Source organism: Numida meleagris, chromosome 23 (assembly GCF_002078875.1).
Source record: "Numida meleagris isolate 19003 breed g44 Domestic line chromosome 23, NumMel1.0, whole genome shotgun sequence".
NCBI lineage: Eukaryota > Metazoa > Chordata > Aves > Galliformes > Numididae > Numida > Numida meleagris.
The window spans coordinates 2,309,716-2,330,330 of record NC_034431.1 but is presented as its reverse complement, the minus strand read 5'-3'; the positions used below and the strand labels follow the sequence as shown (position 1 = coordinate 2,330,330).

Genomic DNA, 20,615 nt, shown 5'->3' with positions numbered 1-20,615 from the left:
GTGAACCCGAGAGCTTCCCACTGCAGGGGCAGGGCAGAGCGGGCGTGAGGACAGCAGGGACAGAACGAGGGAGGCCCTGGAGCTCCTTTGCATCCTACACGATGCGGTAACAGGACACCACGTCCCCTTGCCCTAGCCACGCGCATCCTTCCAGCCCTTCTGCTGCACAGACGCAGGGGAGAACGCGCTCCCCGCTCTGTGTGCACGGGAGAAGCATCAACAGGTGGCTGCAGGGAAAGAAGCAGCGAGGTGTGGCTGGGTGGGCAGGGCAGCCGGCATCCCGCCTCTCCTCGGGGGCTGCATTGCGAGCGCGCGGCGGTGTGCGCGCCGTGTGTTGCATGATTAAAGCCCCCTCTGCAGCAAGGGGCCGCGAGGGTTAACGCGGGGCGCGGGGCCGCGAGCGGGCGTCCTTCGCTGGTGTGCGGTGCCGCGAGCGTGCGGGAGCCAAAGTGCCGGTCAGCGATGGAGCCGCTGCCATGACAACCCCGGGCAGTCAGCCTGCGTGCCGCGCAGGGATGCTCCCGGGCCGCCGTGCCGCCGGGGCTGGGATGCTGCCGCCCGCCCGCGCCCCGTCCTCCTGCTGCTGAGGGCGTCCGACATCCCAACGTCCGACATCCCGACGTCCGACATCCCAACGTCCGACATCCCAACGCCTGACATCCCGCAGCCCGGCATCCCAACATCCGACATCCCGCATCCCAGCGCCCTGCGTCCCGCCGGGACCAGCTCTGCCTTTGGGACCCGGCGCTGGGGCTGGAGGAGGGGGGGGACTGCTGGGCACTCGGAGGCCTTTGCCCGCTGTGCCTTTGTTGCTTCTGGACCCGTTTGCTCGCTCGCTGCAGGGAGTGGTGTTTTTTTTTTTTCCGCCGTTTGTTGTTGTTGGCTTTTTTTTTTTTTTTTTTCCCCCTTGTTTTTATGGACTGCCCCCGCTCGGGGAGCCGCGAACTCGGGACAAGTGTGTGTGTGCGGGGCGGGAACGCGGCGCAGCCCCCGGCGCCTCCGTGCCCAAGTGAGCCTCGGACTGCTCCCGGGAAGAGCCGGCTCGCCCAGCGTCCAGCACCTTTGCCACTTCTCCTCCTCCTCTTCCTCCTCCCCCCGGCCCTCCCGTCCTCCTCCCTCACCCGAGGATACTGGGGACTCCCTCCGGATGCCGCTCGGCAGGCTCAGTGCTCGCAGGCTGCCTTTCCAGGGGCTCTCCTGATCTCCGTGGAGCTCCGCATCGCTCGCCTCCGCGCCCGCCCCGGTGGTTTTGCTCCCCCCCGTCCCCACACACACGCACCCTCTCCCTCCTCTCCCCCCTTTTCGCTCCCGGTGGCCTCGTCGGGTGTGTTTTTTGCCTGGTGGAAAAGTCCCTGCTGCCCAGGATGGGGGTCGGTGGGTGCTTAGCCCTGCCCTGGAGGTGCCTAGTCGTCCTCTGTCTCAGGCTGCTCTTCCTTGTGCCCGCAGGAGTGCCCGTGCGCAGCGGAGATGCCACCTTCCCCAAAGCTATGGACAACGTGACTGTGCGGCAAGGGGAGAGTGCCACGCTCAGGTAGGAGCCGCTGCCTCGGGGGGGGGAGAGAGAGGGGTCTGGGAGAGGGGGGGGGTCCCGTTGTGCTGGGGCGTGCGTGATGGGATCGGTGCGGGGCAGCGAGAGCCCGGTGTGCGTAACGGGATCTGTGCGCCCAGCGGTCCTGGGACCGGCTCGTGAGTTTGCGGCCACCCCGGGGAGGGTGCGTGGCTGGGGGCTGCGCCCGGGGCGGCCCCTTCCTGCCGCTGCCGGGTGCCAGACGCGGCGCTGACAAAGGGGTGAGGTGGCAGACGGCGGCTGAGCGCTGCCTGCAAGTTGTCTGCATGCGGAGGAGGGTCCGCGCTGTGCCGGCGGTTTGCAGGGCTGCGATGCCTCGGAGGTGTCGGTGCCTCGGCTCGATCGCTTGATAGTCTCTGCACGAATCTGTTAATATCAAATCAATCTTTTACTCCAGGGGTGCATCTTATGAATTCTGATGGATGCTTTACCTTAACGCGGGTTGCTGGAGGAGAAACGCAGGCGGCTCAGATGCAGATGGGCCACTTCTAGGTTGCACAGTGCAGCAGAGCATCCCTTTTCCTTCCCTGAGCGAGTTACAGGTGTACGTGGTGCATCCCCTGTGTAGGACATGGGCTCTCGGCAGACACGGAGGCAGCGCGGGTGGATGAGCAGAGAGCGCACAGATTGTGTCAGGGCTTTGGGTTGTGCTGTGCTGGTCGTGCTGTGCGTGCTCCCCTGCTCAAACGCGGAGTACCTGGGCTGCAGCAGAGAGCAGCTGCTCCCAAAGCCACAAGCAGGGTGAGAGCATCGTGCCCTCCGTTAGCTGTGAAGCTGGGGCTCTTTGAGGCTGCTCTGCTTGCTGGAGGCACAGGGTCAGGCATGCTCCTCGTGGCGTGGTCTGGGAGAGGAGAAACATTTGGTACGTAGCGTGGAGAAAGGGGCTGGGTGCTGCCCAGATGGCGGGGACCTTGGTACAGCGCTGTCCCCTCTATGGAGCTAAGCCCCAGGAGATGCTGTAGGGAGCCCCACAGCCTTGTGGGCATGAAGGAAGGCAGTGGATGGATTTCTGGCCAGGGCTGCCCCTGTTGTCCCTACACCTGCCCAGCATGTGCGCTGGGAGCTGTGGCTGTGCAGTGCTTTGGGACACTGCTTTGTGCCTGGGGCTGGGGACCCACTGGGACACCCTTGTCATTGTGCCTCACAATGGCACCATTCCAGAGGTGATGCCGGTGGCAGGCAGCAGGAACGGCGCCCATGGGCTTGCTGGGGGTGAGTGCTGCAGGGGCCAAAGGCGCTGGGCTCAGTGCTGGCTGAGGCTGCTGCCAGCAGAGGGCTGACTTGGATTTCTTTCTTTTTTTTTTTTTTTTTTTTTTTGAAGCGTCTGGCCTCCTTTCGGTGAGAGGGGATGTGTGTGAAGCAGGCAGCCCTGGAGTGAGGGGCTTTAGCCTTCCTATAAACTCTGCAGCCCCTGGTGTCTGTTTCCCTTCCCAGCATCCGCTCCTGCCCATACTCTGGTGCATCTTCCCATGCTCTCACCTCCTCCCCTTCTGTCTTCAAGTTCAGCTTACCCTGCTGCAGTCACTCCATTTTGCTCTCAGCCCCCCAATCTTTTCTTGCATTGCTGTTTCCCAATGCTTTCCCCCTCCCCCACCCTCCTTCTTTCCTACCCTGTTTCCCTGCTGCTGCCACTCTGCAGCCTCTGGGCAGCAAGCAGCCCTTCAGGCTAAGGGTTGGGAGGGCATTGCAGACAGCATCCGCAAGTGGAGCATTGCAAGGATTAATTTGTCCCATGGAGAAGTAGGAAGAAGGAATTGCCCTGGGCCCAGCAGGCAGCCGTGCAGCTGCTGCCAGCACTGTGATCTGTGGGCAGAAGGCACACGAGGAGGGGGGTGGTTGTGCTGAAGGACCATGCCACTCATCTGAGGGTCCTATGGGAAGAGTTGGACTGGAGCTTTGCTGGGCAGGGAGAAGTCACTCTGGGTGGCTTTGGGTCCTTACAGGAAGGTGGTGGCTGCTGGTGGACATGCAGCACGGGGACCCTCTTGCTGCCAGCTCCTGGCACATAGTGTGGGTCCTGTTGTCCTCCTCTCAACTCATTGCTTGGCTCTCGGACCAGAGACAGCTGAGAGGCGCAGCTCCAGGTCACGGCACTTGCAGGCATAGCCACCATCCTGCCAGGTCTGGAGGGGCCACATCGTTCCAGCACGGACACCAGAAGGGGCATGAGAAGGGCTGAGCCTCCGAGCGCCATTGGCTTCAGTAGGGCTGATGGAAGCTCTTTGCTTTCTGAGGTCATGAAACCCACGTTGCATTGCAGAAAGGAGCAGAGAGGAAGAGCAGAGCTGCACGCTAGCAGTGGGGGAACCTGGGGGCTTTTCAGACTGGGGGTAGCTTTCCTGTATTGGATTTTGGGTGCTCTCTGCTCCATTTCTCCACCCTTTTTCTCAGTGTAATCCTTGCAGAAACGAAGGCTCCATCTGCAGGCAACTTCTGGGTCATCTTAGCTCAGCAGCAAACGCTTCCCCCACAGGCAGAGATTGTTGATAATTCACTACTTTTTATTGTAAGAACAAACAATTCCCATAATAGTCATGCACCTTTCCTCTCCAGGGAACTGGCGGCAGTTTGCAAATTCTCTGTGTGCTATTAAAAATAAAATCAAGCTTCCTGCTCTCTGACTCCGAAATACAGAACCTGCTGTGACGCAGGGCAGGTGTTTGGATGGCAGCAGCAGCAGCCCAAGCTGTGCACCAGTTTGGGGCACGAAATGGAGCAGCGAGCACACTGGTGGCAATAAGGGAGGTAGGGGGAGGTCGTGGATTAATTCCCCAGCTGGGATTTGATGCAGAAGGATTAAATTTTGCTTTTGGGAAGCAGAGCCTCGGCGTGGATGCGTGCCCCATGAGCTCATGGTTCCCTTGGGGTATCAGGGGGTGTTGTCCCAATGGACGAGCCCAGCCCGAAGCCTTGCTGTGTGTTTTATCCCATCCTCAGCACGCTTTTTGTAGCATCTTCTCCATTGCCAGAGTTCAGCAGCGATCTGGGGTTGAACTGCAGGCAGCGCCGCTGCGGTGGCAAATATTCAAGTGGTGTAAAAGCAGGGATACGCAGTAAATTGGGTCGTATTGCCGGTGCTGCCAGCAAATCGACCTTTTATAACAGGCATCAGTACAGTTCATAAAGACGTAAAACAACAGCTGCTCAGAATTTCAAGGCTTTATGGTTTGATCTGTATTTAAGAAATATTGTTGCTTTTTTTTTTTTTTTAAAGGATAAAGGCCTTGTGTGTGTGTGTGTGTGTGTGTGTGTGAGCGCCTGGAGGGAGCGCTGGGACGGACGGGTGCGCTGCGCCTTGTCCTCAGCTGTCATTGCAGGGACATGGGCACCTGGGGGGGCTCCTTGGCTGCTCCCTGCCTCAGTTTCCCCTTCTGGATGGAGGCAGTAGCGGTTGTTTCTCAGGCAGTGACTGTGCAAGAAATAGCAGGTGTCTATACCTAGGCTTCCCACTAAGGCACGTAACAGAGAGCTGCTTATTGCCTCCGTTTGAAGGCGTGTTTTCCCCTGGAAGCTTGTTCTCCCTCCACCTTACCACTCACTGAGGCCTCCCCCATTTCCCATCAGCAAAAAGGGCCAAGAGAGCGGTGTAGCTTTGCCAGTTCACATGGAAGCCTCTGCGACTGGCTGTCTTTTGTCAATTAGCCGGTACGAGAACAATTCCAATTAGAAACAACAACAAAAAAAAAAGCCGGACTAAAACATCACGAGATGCTGTTCCTCCATTTATTTTTGCAATTATAGCTTTAATTATTTCTGACAATGCTGCTGCCGCTTCTTCTGGGTTTTTTATTATTATTATTATTTTTTTTTTTTTTTGGCAGCCATCTACCGCAGTCCCATTTCCCAGCAAAATATGAGCAGCAGGAGCAGGCAGCAGGACCGTGGGCTGTGGCTGTGGGTCTGGGAAGTCAGGAGGTCAGCTCGGCCGCCTGCTTTCTCCATTGCCCTCCCACACTGGCTTGGTCAGTCTGCTGCCAGCCCTCAGTTTCCCTCCCTGTTAACGGGGCTGGTGGCACTCACCATGCAGCCTGCAACCCCGGTGCCTGATGGAGGACAGAAGCATTAACACGGCCACGTCTCCGCTGTTAAATCCGTGCCGAGAAGTGGGAAGAGGCTCCCGCTTTTTGTGTGCAGATGCTCAAAGCGTGGGGATTAGCGCGGAGCAGATGAGCGAGGACTTGCTCCATCGCTGCCCCTTTCCTCCCCCTCCTCCCCCAAAAGTTTTCTGGAGCAGCTAAATATATACCTGCCGTTTCCAAGGTAGAGCTCGCTGCATGTAGGAGCTGTAATTGGCGACTCAGTGAAATTACAGCCACACATTCTGGCATTTGGATCCTCCTGGCTGGCATAATAATTTCTCCCCAGGTAGCTGGTATTTAACTTGTCTTATCTGCTCCTGATAGTTATAATTACAGTGCCCGCTAATTTCACTGTAGTGCTGCAGCTGCTGAAGGGTGTTGGAGGGCCCCATCCTGGCCAGCGCTTTGGAAAGGGGACAGATGTTGGAGCCCTTGGTGCAGATGTTAGAGCTCCAATGTGCAGATGTTGGAGCTCCAATGTACAGATGTTGGAGCCCCTGGTGCAGATGTTGGAGCCCCAATGTGCAGATGTTGGAGCCCCAATGTGCAGATGTTGGAGCCCCTGGTGCAGATGTTGGAGCCCCAGTGTGCAGATGTTGGAGCCCCTTGTGTAGATGCTGGTTCCTCAGTGCAGATGTTGGTGCCCCAGTGCAGGTGCCATTTCAGTGGCAGTGCTGCACCTTTTGTGGTCCCCGTGGAGACTGGAGCCTTGCTGGATGCAGACTGCCACCGGAACACCACGTTTTGCAGAATGCAGCAGGCCCGGCCCAGCTCTGTGCCAGGAGGCAGAGATGTCACTTGCTGTCACCTCGAAGGCCAGGACACGAGTCCCCCTGCCTGGTGAGAAGCCAACCTCCACGCTCAGTTGTTGAGCTGTGCTAGCCAGAAATAGCGACAAGCAGCGATACTCAGCTCCGGGGGATGAGACTGAACTGTTAGTAATCCGTTCACTATAGCGTACACGCGATCTTCCTGCGAGCATAATCAACTCCCCTGGCTGGTGAGCGCTAATAGCTGGCCTTCCTTGGATCAGCGTGCAGCTCCAGGAGCGCCGGCCTTTGTTTCTAGGAAGGGATTAGGTGTGCACGCCGCACCAGGAAACCAGGGCACGGCGGCTGGCTGCCACGTCCCCGCTTCCCAAAGAGTTCTGCCGCTCCCTCGCAGCTTGCCTCCTCCAGGCTGAGCCTTCCATTTCTCAGCCCTGAAACGCGGGTGCTCTTTACAACAGCTGGACATATTGTGTTAAGTGATAATCTTTAGATACCGCAGCCGAGCAGGCAGTTCATAAGGAATATCTGATGCGGTGACTATCACTTCTCCTTCCGTCCTTGCGAGCAGCCTTTGAGGGCTCTGATGTTCTGTTTTTTTTCCTTCTGTTTTTTTTCTTTTTTTTTCTTAATGAGAAAAATAATTCCCCCGCAGCCCCTGCCAGCAATTCGTAGCCCGTAATGCGTTGTTTGCTGCTGGTTTGCCTCCATGTGTCTTGTCTTCCTTGACAGACAGACCCCTTCAAGGTCAGACATTCGGTGCGAAGCCTCACGTATTGTGCGTCTGTTTTCTTGTGAATATTTCCCGAGGTTTGCTTAAAATGAGTTATTTCCATGACGGTACTCGCGGATGGGCTCGTTTCTCAGGATGCAAGCGGGTCTCAGAGCCTGCTTCTCCACGAGGAGGAGGAAAACAGCAACTGTGTGGAGCAGGATGGGGTCAGTGGTGGGGGATTTTGCTGGCACTCGGTGCCGTATCCGCTGCAGGAGGAGTTCAGAGCAGAGAAACAAGGAGCTGGTGCAGAGCGAGGGGCTGCCAGGCTGCGTGGGGCTGTGGTGGTGTGGGGCTGTGTTGGTATGTGGGGCTGTGTTGGTATGTGGGGCTGTGTTGGTGTGGGGCTGTGTTGGCTTTTCTTCTCTTGGTGTGTGTGTTGTCACCTGCTGGTTCCAGCTGGAGAGGGGTGGAGGTAAAAGTGCGAGAGAGGGAAAAGTTAGGAGTGAAGGAAGAGAATGGTAAAAGGCAAGAAAGGGAAGAGGAAGAAGGGGGTTGGACTAGATGACCTTTAAGGGTCCTTTCCAATTGAAAAGATTCTGTGATGCTGAGGGGGGGGAGGAAAAGGAAAAAACAGGGGGAACGGAAGTGAAAATCACGACCAGTGACTCCCATCGGGGAGCTGGAGTGCAGCGCTGAGGGATGAGTTCCTAAATCAGAGCCAGCTGGCAGCACGGTGCGGGGAGCTGCGATCCCGGAGATGAACGGGCTTTGGCTGAGTGCTGCTGGTAGCAGGGCCTGGGACATGGCAGCAGAGCTCCCCACCTCCTATTTATTTATGTTTGCTACGCGTGCATCTGTGTGTATGTATAGATATATATATATATATAAAATCTAACAAATTTCTAACCCATATAAATCCAATTACCCGTGTTTTGCCTGCAGGGAACGAGGGAGATTAATGTTTGGTATTTTGGCAGGAATGTAAAAAGAAATAGGTGGTAATAACAATGAAGGCTCGTAAAAAGGAGCCGATAGCCGTGTCTGTGCCCTGGGTGAGATCCTGGTGGGAGCAGCAGGACATCCCCGGGTACCCAGGGTGAGGATGGGCAGTGGGATGTGGGGCTGTGGGGTGGCTCAGCAGGGAGATGTGCACGCTGGGGGCTGAGCCACGGATGCTTCAGTCCCTGCACCACCCATAGGCACCGCTCCTCCCTCGGCCGTGATGCTGCGGACCCCCATGGCACCCCCCATTCTCCCACCTGCTAGGTCCCCTCTCAGCAGGGCACTGCTCCTCGTGTCCCTGTGCCCCGCTCCCTCCCCGGTCACCCGCGGTCACGTATTAATCACAGTTCAGATATTGTGTCCCTACAGCACTTTCTGCCTTCCCAGGCCGGCTCTGCATCAGGCTCCTTGCTCTCCCTTTATTACTACCACCAGTTTTATAACCCACTTTATCAGATGACTTTTTTTTTTTTTTTTTTTTTTTTCTAAAAAGAGCATAACCCGCGAGCAACTCATCATTTCAGAAAGAGGGAGAGAGCCGTGAGCAGAGGAGAAAGCCTCCATGCTTGCACCTTAAATGAAGAGGCTGCTTTACGGCGTGGTTGCATTTAATTCAATCAAGGCAGTTAAAGTGGAGATTTAAGGTCCTTTGTGCGCTCGCAGGAGTTGCTCTGATGCAGCAGCAGGTAGAGGGAAAGATTAAGCCCATTTCCAAGGAGACTCGAAGTAACTGTTGGAAGCAGCCAGGCCTGGGGCTTGCTGCAGCAGTGCTACGTTGGGAAGCTGTTAGCATTCGCGTCACATCTGATCTCTCCCTCTTGTCACCCTCCCCGCTCTTGCTCCTTATTCCAATATATCCCTCTAAGTGGAATTGATTAGTTTGGATTTTTTTTTATTATTATTATATATAACCGGGGGGGGAGGGCCGGTTTTAATTAATATTCTTAACTGTATGGTAATTAGGCCAGCTGGTCCCATCCCTGCCTGAGTCACCCTCTCCTCCCATGTTCCTGCAGTGAGGCTGTTTGGACTTAATTAAAGTTGGGGACCTGGAGCTGGCGGAGCAGCGGGGGGCTTGCAGGGCTTCGGATGCAGGGATTGCAATGGGGGAAGCGGCAAGTTTCTCCCTGCGGCCGTGGTTGGTGATGCTGAGACACTGCTGGTGCACCCAGCTGCACACAGCAGGCACTGCCTGTCACCCTGCTCGTCCCGGAGGTGCCGGCACCCTCGCTTCGGGGAGATGCCGAGCTGAAGTCCCAGTGCTGATGCATCACTCACACTTCGCGCCGTGCTTTGAGGCAGGAGGCACCCATGGGCCTTTCTCATCTCTAATTTCAACATTTGTGCCAGCAGACAGCGCTGCCAACAGAGCTCAAATGCAGCCCAAGCGGGAGCTTAACAAGCTTCGAGAGCTGTCCGGAAAGTTATCCTGACACCAAGTGACAGACTCTCAATTGATATCCTCCGGAGACTTTAAACTCACTTCCGCGAGGTTTCCAAAGCTGGTTTTGTCTCCTACCTGAAGGATCCTTTATGTGCCACGACACCTCCCTGCCTTGCCTCATTGCTCCTGACGTCCCTCTTTGCTGCCTGCTGCGGTGTGGGTAAACCCCTCTGAGCACAGCGGAACTCTTTGGGGCGTTCCTCTGACTCTGCTCCTCTGCATTCTGTGCTCGGTGCGTGCTCACGGGTGTCCCACGTGGGGATGTCCAGAGAGGAGCACGTTGCATTCGCTGTTAAGATCCCCGTGCTTTTCCTTCCCTCCACCCACTGCGGGATGGATTTGCAGCTGTTCCCACTTGGGATTATGCTGTGGCCCCGTCCCTTTTAGTGACAGCCTGAGGTCAGGTGCACGATGCTGGCTCTCCCCTCAAACCTTTATTCTGTTGGGCCCCCCCGGAGCCGTGCTGGTGGCCCAGCCCTGGCTGCAGGGTCCCGCTGGGGCTGAGCTCTGACCCCTGCCCCACGCTCACTCTTGCTTTTTGAAACCCGTGCTGCAGCGGTTTTTCAAGACTGACGCTGCACTTAGCGGGGTGCTGCCAAACCCATTGAGTCCAGCGGGTTCTTTCCCTTCAGAAGCCATTTATCTTTTCCATTTCATACACAGGCTTCAGCCTGTCATCTTTCTTCTCCTCCCATGCTGAAGGAGCCCGGTCCTCCAAACCTTCCCAACACGCTGCTCTGGGTCAGCACCCACCTGGGGGCACAAGGCTGGGGGGTGGGCACAGGGCTTGGTGTGCTCCTGCAGTGCAGCCAACACGTAGGATCCCTGCTGTTCATTATCTGACATGGGGATCTCTGCAGCCTTCAGCCCCCGCACGTCTGCTCTGATCCATTTTCCTGCAGGCAGGTGGGATGCTGGTGGGTGCCTTGGGCAGCCCAGCTCCCTGCCCCAGGGCTGATGTCCATGGCAGCACAGTGAGCTCTCCCAGTGCCCTGATTTCTGTTCCTCTCCTCTGTAGCAGAGGACTCAGGTCCTCAGCACGGCGCTGCTCAGAGCCAAGCGCTTCTGCAGCTCACACCCAAAAGTTATCTCCAAGAACAAGACTCTTTGTCATTCAGCGCCAAGTTAATAGTACAAGGGAATGTGTGATGGTTATTAAAGTTTAACAACTCTGTCTATCTATCACCTAGCTGTTAAATCTTTATATGCCTTAAATAATCAATTGGTGTTTAATTAGCATACAGTACCATTGCTGGCTTCCTAAATCTATAATGATAAACCAAGTTACAAGTTATTGGACATTAATTACTAGCTGATGATTAGAAACAGCAAGACATTTACCAGCCTCTTCCCAGATATAACACGGCGTGTCCGCCGCACGCTGCACAGCTCAACCGCGCTCGCTGTTTCTTAATAATCAATGGCTGTTTAACATGCAATATTTGTCTAATTAGCACTAAATTAAATCCTCATTGACAACACTTCAGGCTAAGAGATCTGCATCAAATATGATGGATTAGACACAGAAGGCCTGTTGTGGTAAGCGGAGATGCGCGTGTCATTTGCTCTGCTTGCCATGGGTGTCACATGGCTCCGTGTGAGTGTCACCCTGGTCCTGGGGGGGAGTAATGCCTTGATGCCAGGCTGACAGCCCTGGGACCCCCGGTCCCTCTGCTGCATGGGGATGGGTGCCAGCAGCTCTTCCAGCACTTCCCATCCCAATTCACCCACAGATGTACCTCTGCCTCCACACTGTGGGATAAGCTCTGGGCTGGAGGCACGGTGCTTTCCCACTGTGTATTGCGCTCAGAAAGTGCTCGGGTCACCCTGCAGGCTGAAGGCTTATGTCCGTGTCCTGCCTCTGTCCTCAGTGTGTCTACAGATGTAGATGTGGCACTCAGGGACGTGGCCAGTGGGCATGGAGGGGTTGGGATTGAGATGGACTTGGTGATCTTAGTGGTCTTTTCCAACCTTAATGACTCTGTGACTCCATCTGGGACATGGTCAGTGGGCATGGTGGGGGTGGGTTGATGGTTGGACGTGGTGATCTTGAGGTCTTCTCCAGCCTTAATGATTCTGTCATTCTCTGATTCTGTAGGACCCTCAGGGAGCTGTTAAACTGCCATGTGCTGGGAGATTCACAAATGCAGGATGACAATCCGACTTGTCTCCCTCTTCTTTTCCATCCTGCATGCTTGGGTCATCACTTTTGGGCTGCCCCTGCAGCCCATTTGAGTGATCAGGGTGGATGCTGCAGTGTTGTCCTGATTTCCCACCAGTGATGCTGGGCATGGGGTGGGAGCAGCCCCAGCTGACACCTGGGGGTGAGGGGAAGAGCCCCCATAAGGGTTCGTGTGGGGAGTACCATGCTGCGGGTTGTCAGCAAACGTGGAGGTTGTTTTGTGAGAGCAGCGGGATGGATTGCATGGCCTGCGGCTCTTCCTGGGAATCAGCCTGCCCTTCACACTCAGCGTGGATGTAATTAACTGTGCTGATAGGATGTTATGCCAACAGCAAAGCAGAAAACACCAGAAAATGAATCGGAAGCGATGCTGGGGCTGCTTGGCGTGCTGTCTCCTGCTGCACGGCGTATGCATGGGCGACCTCTGACAGAGGGCAGGGCCGGTGCCTGGAGAGGAGCAATACAGCACAGGTTGGGTTGGGGGGTGCTCCCTGCAGCGTCTGCATCGCTTTGCCTTAGCTGAGCTGCTCTGTCTGCTTACAAGTGAGACGAACGCTCCCTGGGAGGTGTTCCTCTCCCTGAGTGCACGAAGATATTGGATATTGGATGCACAACTTCCACATCTCAGGAGCGGATCCTTGGTTGTAAGTCACAGTTCTTTCTCTGCCCGCACCCAGGAGCCCGGATCCTGCAGAGTGGGACGGGTGCCTCCCTGCAGGAGCTGGGAGATGGGAAAGAAGGCGAACAAATAAAAATGACTCCCCATTAGCAATTGAAATGGTTCTTAAAAGAATTCGCCTATTCTGCGAGGAATGTTTGGTAATTGATAGCAATTCCTAGCAATTAAATACAAATTAATTCGTGCTACTGAGTAGCAGTTTATTTATGGCTCTGTATTTATGGGCACTCCCTCTCCTTAAAAATATCATCGTGGCTTTTGATAAGTAATTAGAGTTTACTGAATAATTTCCCAATGTAGGTATGAATTTTAAATAATTTTTACTACCGAGCAAGCGTTTCATTGCAGTGCTGAGTGAGGGGCTGTCATCATTTACACTGACGTTACCCCGGGGTGGGACGGGCGCCGTGCAGGTGTGCAGTGCAGAGCTGCTCGCTGCCCGGGGTGACGTGCAGGGATTGTTTTGTCTGTGGTATTCCTACAGTTGTGCACGTCCCTGTTCGCTCTGTAGCAGAGGAGATCACTGCATAGTGTATAATGCTGTTTCCAGGGCTTGCAGTGATTGCGTTTTAGGGGTGCTGGAGGTGGGATGTGCTGCTTTTACCAGGTGGGAGGATGAGCCTGAGGACCTCAGGACAATAAATCACCCTCCTGCGTAGGAGACGGCTGCAGCTGTAGGGGAACAGCGCTGGGAATCCCACATTTGAGTTACTGCTTGAGGGTGATTTGGGAGCTTTGCAGGATCTCGGAGCTCTCTGGGCCCGTGGCTGCTCCGTTCCCCTTTGGTCCCTCTCTTTTGTTCCGGGGTTGTGACACAGTCCCCTCGTGTCACTGCACCGCCCGCTCTGACTCGTTTCTGCTTCATTACCGAGCTTGATTAAGTGGTGCTTGTGTGGCCAAGGGTTGGGCAAACACACAAAGGGACTTTTCTACTCATCTGAGGCACTTAGATACCGCAGAGACAGATGCTGAAGGGATAGAGAGAGACAGAGTTTGACATTGCGGCTGCGGTAATGAGATGGAGCCCATTAGGGCAGCGTCCTCCTGGGGTTCAGATGCCTCCAAGGGAAAGGGAAGGTAGAGACAGAGCCTCAGGAGCAAGGAAGGGCTCCCTCTGAAGAGAAAGAGAGCGAATTGGACAGCTGTCCTGTCCTTGAGCTGGGGACGGCTTGCTCTGAAATGTGGTTTTGCAGGAGATAAGGTGAGGAAAAAATGCTGGTGAGGAGGTTTTGACCTCAGCATCTCCCTTCTGTATCTTATTTCATAGAGTCTGTGAGTCATGCTATTGGTGTGCACAGAGCTGGATTTACCTTTATCTGGTGGGCAATCCAGCGGCTGTGACATCAGTCTGTACATGGGGTGATGCTAAGAAAGGGCACTGCTCTCGTCACCTCTCCAAGGAGGAGGGCGATGTCTCTCAGGCCATCAGCTCAAACTTACCTCTGGTCTCTCTTGCAAGTCTGGTAGCTGGGAAAGGCTGCAGAAAAGCTGGTGACTCCTATTGCAAGGGAGCTGGGATGGGCTGCAAGCTCCGTGTGACGATGCAAGGACGGTGTGTTGGCAGGGACAGGCACGGGAGTGATTTTGAAGGGCGAGCAGCAACTTCAAACCAGCAGCCTTGTGGTCTCGAGCTCTCCTCCCTGGCAGTCTTTGCTGAGATTCTGCAGCCCAATTATTTCATGCCATGCTGGAGGAGCACGCGGCTTTCCTCCCTGCCCATCTGCGCACCTCGGAGTGTGCTTTACTTCAGTGCTTTCCTTCTACACGTTCCCTGCTGCTGCCGGGGTCTGGGGCACAGCAATAGCTTTCATCTCCTCTCCTTTCTTGTGAGGAATCAGAGCTGGTGGCGTTTGGCCTCTGCACTACAGGTCTGTGGTTTGTTAGGAGCTGTTTGCTCCGTGCTGCTACCTGCAGCAGGGATGCTGAGGACCCTTTGGATTAATCGTCTGCCTGACTGCAAGGGATGAGACCCGGTGACCCAGCAGGTGCTCCCCAGGAGCTATGTGACAGCCACCGTTCACCCTGTGATCTGAGCACGCTGGTGTCTGGATACGGAGATCTTAGGAGATTGTTGAGACTTTCAACTGCGGTCTCTGATGGCCCCGCTCTCCCTTCCGGCAGCTCCGAGCCTCGCGCTCGTGTGATTAACTTCACATCCAAAAAGTCACTGCCTCTGTGAAGCTTCAGGACTCAGCTGACTGCTTGAGTGCCCTGCAAGCCTCCAGCCAAGGGTCAGCAAGGCTGCTGCTGCCAGAGCAGCTCAAAGGCTCCAGGTTTGAAAGCAAGAGTACTTCTCCGCGCTTTGATGGAGGAGTGAAGTGCCTGCAGACCGCACGGGATGCACACAGGGAGCTGGGGGCCACTGAACAGCTTTGCTCAAGATCCTTCTGCACGGAGTACGATGCTAACAGCCGTCAGAATCGTGGCATGCTCAGCACGAGGGATCCAGAGTGGCTCTGTCTGGCCTAAAGGCTTTGGCTTGGGTGCTGTGGTGAGGAGGCTGGCCTCAGTGAGATGGAGGGGAGGGAGGTGAGCCCCCCAAATCCCTGCTGGAGCGGCCGCGGTTCCGTTCCTGCGGCAGGATTGCTCAGCAGTGATTCATCAGCCCTGTGCTGCTAACGGGTTTGCTTTGCTGTCTGCAGCGGTAGGCAGGGGAGGGGGATCAGCGCTGCCTCCGTGTCATCCTCTGGGAGCATCATTCTCTGAGTTTCCAGTGGCTCTGAAATACCCCTGTGTGGCCAGAGCTGAGGTCTGAGATGAACGTTGCTAGCGGATGCCAAAAGCAGCAATGGGAGCAGTGGTGGCCCCGCAGTGACGACTCTCCAGCATCTCAATGGCCACGGGTGGGGGCTCTCTGGGGACGTGCATACTCAGGATGCAGGGTGGCTGCAGTGGAATGTTGCTGTGGTCCCTTTGGCACTTCAGTGCAGGTGGCTCGAACCTCCTCAGAAGCAGCACTGGCCACCAGGCAGACCTGCAAGGAGATTGGTTAGGCTGAAGCCTCCCTGTCTTCTTTGCAGTCTTCCTAATGGCAGCCCGGCCCCTCCACCAGATAAAAATTCCGCGCACGGATCTGGTTAAAAACATCAATTAGCTCTAAAACAATTATTATTTTTTGAAATGCCATTTTATATATGCAATAACACAACACAATAATCCTGGGTTATTTAACAGAGCATTTACCATGAAAACAGTCATTACTCTTTAAACGCTGCTGACTGTACAAGCCTCTTAACATTAAACGGCAAGTGAGGCAGAAGTCGTGCCGTCAAAATGCCACATTTCCCAGAATACATTAGAGACACTGTCACCAGGATGCCCCCGTTGGCTGAGTGCCCTTTTTTTCCCAGGCATTTCTATGTTTGTGTTGGTGATGGGGTGATGCAGGGTATGGCCCTTTGCTCTCTCTGGCTCCACTTTGGGCTGCCCAGGGCCCCATCCTTCCTGGCCTTGAGCACCTTCAGGGATGGGGCATCCGCAGCTTCTCTGGGCAGCAGTGCCAGTGCCTCAGCATCACCCAGTCCTCTGGCTTCATCTCAAGCCATAGTAGCTGTTCTTTATCCAGCCTAAACCCAGTAGATTGAGCTCATTTAATATTGTCTGTAGGGCCTATCACGCTGCACAGATAAAGCCGGTTTTGCTGTTAAGTCAATAATGGATTTTGTGGAAAGTTCTGCTTTCCCTCCCCTTTCAGGGTGCTGGGGAATTCTGCTGGATGTATGTTATTTACTCACTTATTAGACCTCTTCTCAATACCTGGCACGAGCCCGGGGGAGCGGACAGAAATACCACGCTCAGGCAAACCAAAGCCTTCGGTTTAAGCAAAATAGTCGTGTTTAAAGATTAATTTAAGATGCTTTAAAAATTGAGCAAGACCATACATTTTTAATATTGATTGATATTATTATAAAAGATTCAGCTGCAACTCTTCTCACCAGGACCTCTCTTGGCGCGCAGACGGCGCGTTTGTCTGCGAGGGACCGGGCTTGGTTATTTTTAATCTCTGAGCCTCTGCTCCTGTGAAATTTATGGGAAGCGTCGCCCCGTGTCTGGCGCTTGCAGGGCTCCCTGGGCACCAGGCTGGGATGTGCTTGGGAGCCCCAAGGGAGGAGGGGAGACTGGGTGAAGGCTGCTGGTTCTGGCACCCCGTGTCTCTGCCAGACGAGGGGAAGGGATGGTGCATCAAATTCCCCTAGCATCCCATGGCTGGGAGCAAAACTCCTTCCACTAGACTGGAAGCATCACAGAATCATTCAGGTTGGAAAAGACCTCTTAGGTCGCCAAGTCCAACCATCTGCCCATCCCCACCGTGCCCATTGGCCACGTCCCTCAGTGCCACATCCACCTTTAGCTTGAAAACCTCCAGGAACGGTGACTGCAAGGCGGAGAGACAAAGCAGCTGCCCCAGCCCTGGAGGAACTGAATCTGCTGCTGAGGAGTAATTCTCCAAATCGCATTTATTTCACGGGCGTGAAAGGTCACAAAGTGAAGGGAAACAAGAACTGTATTCAATTAGACAATTCGATCAAAATAAATCTGTCAAGATGGCATTCCTGCTGAGGAATCAATTGGCTCGGAAAATGAAGGCAGCAGCTGCTGCTGTTGTTATTATTGTTGTTATTATTATTATTTTAAATTAGCTCCAGTACCTGACATGAGTACCTGAGTTGGAGTGCCTGAGCGGCTCACATCATCTATCACTCTTATTAGATATTAATATATCCTCCTCCGCCTTGCTGTTAGTGCCCTGTTAATAGCCAAGTGGCCCCAGAGTGTTTGCTGGGAGGTTGATGCGAGCGATCAGTAATGAGAAGGGATGGCGGGGCTTTGTTCGGGCAGAAGGTTAAGGAAAATAGAGAGAGAGGATGCAGGCGAGTGCATGGCTCAAGCAGGCGTGGGAGCAGCGGGGTGAGTAAAGGTGGGTGAAGGTGAAGCTCATTCTTTGGGTCTGTTCCCCAAAGAACGGGGCATCCCAGAGAACAGCGCGCTGCAAACCGCTGCTGTAGCCCACGCCACGGGGTGTTTGCTGAGCGGTGCTGCAGGATGAGCTGGGAGGGATGGGGCCACCGATCCACTGGGTTTGGGGATGAGGAGAGGTGGATTGATAAGCAGCATTAGGGAATAAATAATTATGCAGGGGAAGAAATCCTCCTGTCTGAGAGACTGCAAAGCCTATAGAGTCCACTCCATCATCTGAGCTATTTAAAACGTGACTTAATAGTGTGCTGGAGAATACAGCAGAGAGCTGCCCCGGCTGGATGCGAGCCTGGGTAGCTCCAGTAGAGCTCTGCCCGCTCTGCCAGGGATGCCCCTGCTTTGAGCATGCAGTTCAGGGCCCACATCTGGGCACCGCTGGGCAGGGCTGGGCTCTGAGCACCACAGAGGTGTGCAGGGGTGTGGGGAGGGCTGTGTGCTGACTGCTGCCCCTCTGCGTTTATGGGATGCACCCACATCCTTCTCCCCTGCCCATCCCGGTGCTGCCCGGGCAATGGGTTATTGGCTGTGCCTATTTTTGGTAGCTCTTAAGCTGCTGCTGAGCGTTACCTACGCTCACCTTTAGATTTTGGGGAGGGGGGCATATATTCAGAGCAAGACCAAATGTGCTGTTGCCCTTACAGAGCCGTGTGCTGGCGGTTGGGCTGGGATGGTGTGGCTGTGCTGCAGAGGACCAGGGACGGCAGCTATCGCGTCCTCCTCTTGTTGCTTGCATTTTTATTGACTGGTGATGACAAACTGGTTTATGGACAGATCTTTTATACCCGCCAGGACTCGGCAGTTATTTTGAGATGATGCTTTGCCTCAGAATCTTCCTTCCTTCATCCTTCATAAATCTTAAGCAAGGCTGCTGCATTCAGACCGAGCTTAATATTCCTCTTGCAGATCTCTGCACCAAAATGGCTGCACTGGAGCAGGGAGACGCGCGGGTTCCTCTCCACCCCATCGCTCTGTTCCAAGGGCAGTTGTGAGCCTTGGTGTCTGTAGAGGGGTGAGAGGTCCTCGGATGGGGACAGCGTTACCTTGGGGCTGTCCCACACGGGAATGCAGTGCGTGGACACCAGCCTCCTTCCAGCAGGTGGTGTGCTGTGGGTTGCAGCGTGGAGGTGATGCGATTAGCTAGGGAAGGCGGAAGGAAAGCAATGACAAAAAGAAGGGGAAAAGAAAGAAGAGTGAGGAGGAGATAGAAAGACAGATTTATTGTGCTGCTGTGTGTTGCTGTTGTTGGCTTTTTTCAAGTAGAAAGCAGAGGAGAAAGAGTCCAGCCCCCTCATTTCACCTCTCCTACACTAATGCACTCAGTTGCAAAGGACAAATCCCATTCTCTTGGCCTTTCTCCTCTCCTCATTAACTCCAGTGACCTTGGGGCCGTGGCGAGAGCAAAGCGTTTATTCCAACAAAAGGATTATCAAAATAAATAACCAGAGTTTTCAGAAAAGGTCACGTCCCTCGCAAGCCCAGGCAGAGGCAAAAACCTCTGTGCTCAGCTGAGTTTGGACTGGCTTTTGTGCCCCGAGTCTGGGGTGATAAATCCCGCTGGCTGTCACCTCGCCCACCAGCATCACCTCCCGTTGTCACCGCAGCACCGCTGCAGAATATTTCCCGGTGAGTGTGGGGAGCTGGGCTGATGCTGCAAACCCTGGGTTGGGGGGGGGGACGTTGGTTTTGAGCAGCTCTTCAAGGCAGAGAAATTGAGAGCCCATCACACCCTATGGAAACAGGCGTCCGTCTGTGTGTCCTGGGATGGGCGGCGGGGGGGGGCCGGGCACCCTGGTGGGCAGAGCATCTCCCCTGAAGGTGGGGAGCAAGGCAAAGCTCTGCAGGTGGTGCATGGACGAATTGGAACAAGAGACAAGGCCGTGTGTATGTAGGTATGTGTTTGTGTGTATGGGTAGGTATGCGTGTGTCTGTGTATGGAGGGTTGCAGGGAGCAGAGGCTGCAGCCTGCTCGGGGTCTGAGCCCGCTCGCTGGTTCCCTCCTGTTCCTCATGGCTCTGTGCAGCTGGGAAAAAAAGCACCTGGCTGAGCAAAGCGTTGGCAGGTTTTATTCCCCCTCCTGTCTCCCTTTTTCACACCTGCGCACCGCAGAAGTGTCTGCGATCATCGTATGCCCCGTGAAAATCACCCGGAGCGTTCGCCTATTCTAGAGGAAGGGCGGGGGATGGGACTGGAGACTGGCAGCCTCCCCCTGTCTTTCATCCCTTCTCTTTGACATGATTTAGCATCTCAGAAGTTGTAAAGAGCAGCTCTCTTTGTGTAGGTGCACCTGCTCCGTGTGCGCGCAGGTGGGCGGTGTTGTTGTTGTCGCTGTGAAATTTGTGAATAATTTACCAAGCAACCGGAGAGAGCCATAAAGCTTTAAATTATTAAAATGCCTCTCTGTTTGGAGGGGAGATGCTGGAGGTGTTTGCTTTGGCTGTGGGCTCTGCCTTGGAGTTGGGCCGGCCGGAGCAGGAGCGCCTCGGGAAGGAGTGATGCTGCAGACAGGCCGGCCGTGATGCATGGGCCGGCATCTCGGCAGCCAAATAAATAAATAAGGAGATCCAGATAGGCAGCAGAGCAATCCCGCCAGCCTTCATGATTTAAGCTGGAGACGTCTTTCCTTGGGAAAGAAAGACAAATGACCTTTTGTTGCATTGCCGGAGGAACGGCGTTTTCTTGCCTTGCCTTCCTCCGTTCAGCTGCAGGCAGAGGAGCTGCAGTTCTGTCCTGTTCTCCTGTTGGTGAGCGCAGCAGCACCCTGCTTGGCCCTGTGTGAGGGGACAGGGTGTGCTCACCAGGTACCCAAACTCCAGGCTGGAGAGATTTAGATTGCGTGTAAGGAAAAAGATTTTAACGAGGTGGGTGGTGAGGGACTGGCACGGGGTGCCCAGATGGGCCCAGAACCCGTCCCTGCAGACAGCCAAGGTCAAGGGACGGGGCTCTGAGCTTCTGTTGGAGCTGTGAGTGTCCCTGTTCACTGCAGGGAGTGGGACCAGGTGGCCTTTAAGGTTCCTTCCAGCTGAAACCATGCTGTGATTCTATGTGAGAGGCGAGGTATGATACAGAGGAAGCCAGGGTCCCTGTCAGTTTGCATCAAACGCTGGGATGCTGTTGCATTTTGGATAATGGCAGTGCACCCGCCAAGCATGAGCCGGTGCAGAAGCAGAGCTGAGTGCTGCCATTTGAGAGGTTTGCTGTTCTTC

At 54.8% G+C, this 20,615-nt stretch overlaps 1 protein-coding gene across 2 annotated transcripts in view; it reads left to right on the top strand.

The window, feature by feature from the left end:
- The window catches only part of OPCML (opioid binding protein/cell adhesion molecule like), a 292,354-nt gene that overhangs the window by 204,091 nt on the left and 67,648 nt on the right, over positions 1-20,615 (top strand). Inside the window, exon 3 of one of the 2 annotated variants that reach the window (XM_021376003.1) lies at positions 1,447-1,531. In XM_021376003.1, coding sequence (XP_021231678.1) covers positions 1,447-1,531 — 85 coding nt within the window. Of the gene's footprint in view, positions 1-1,290; positions 1,532-20,615 lie in introns of those variants that run through there. The other variant, XM_021376002.1, reaches the window with a different exon arrangement.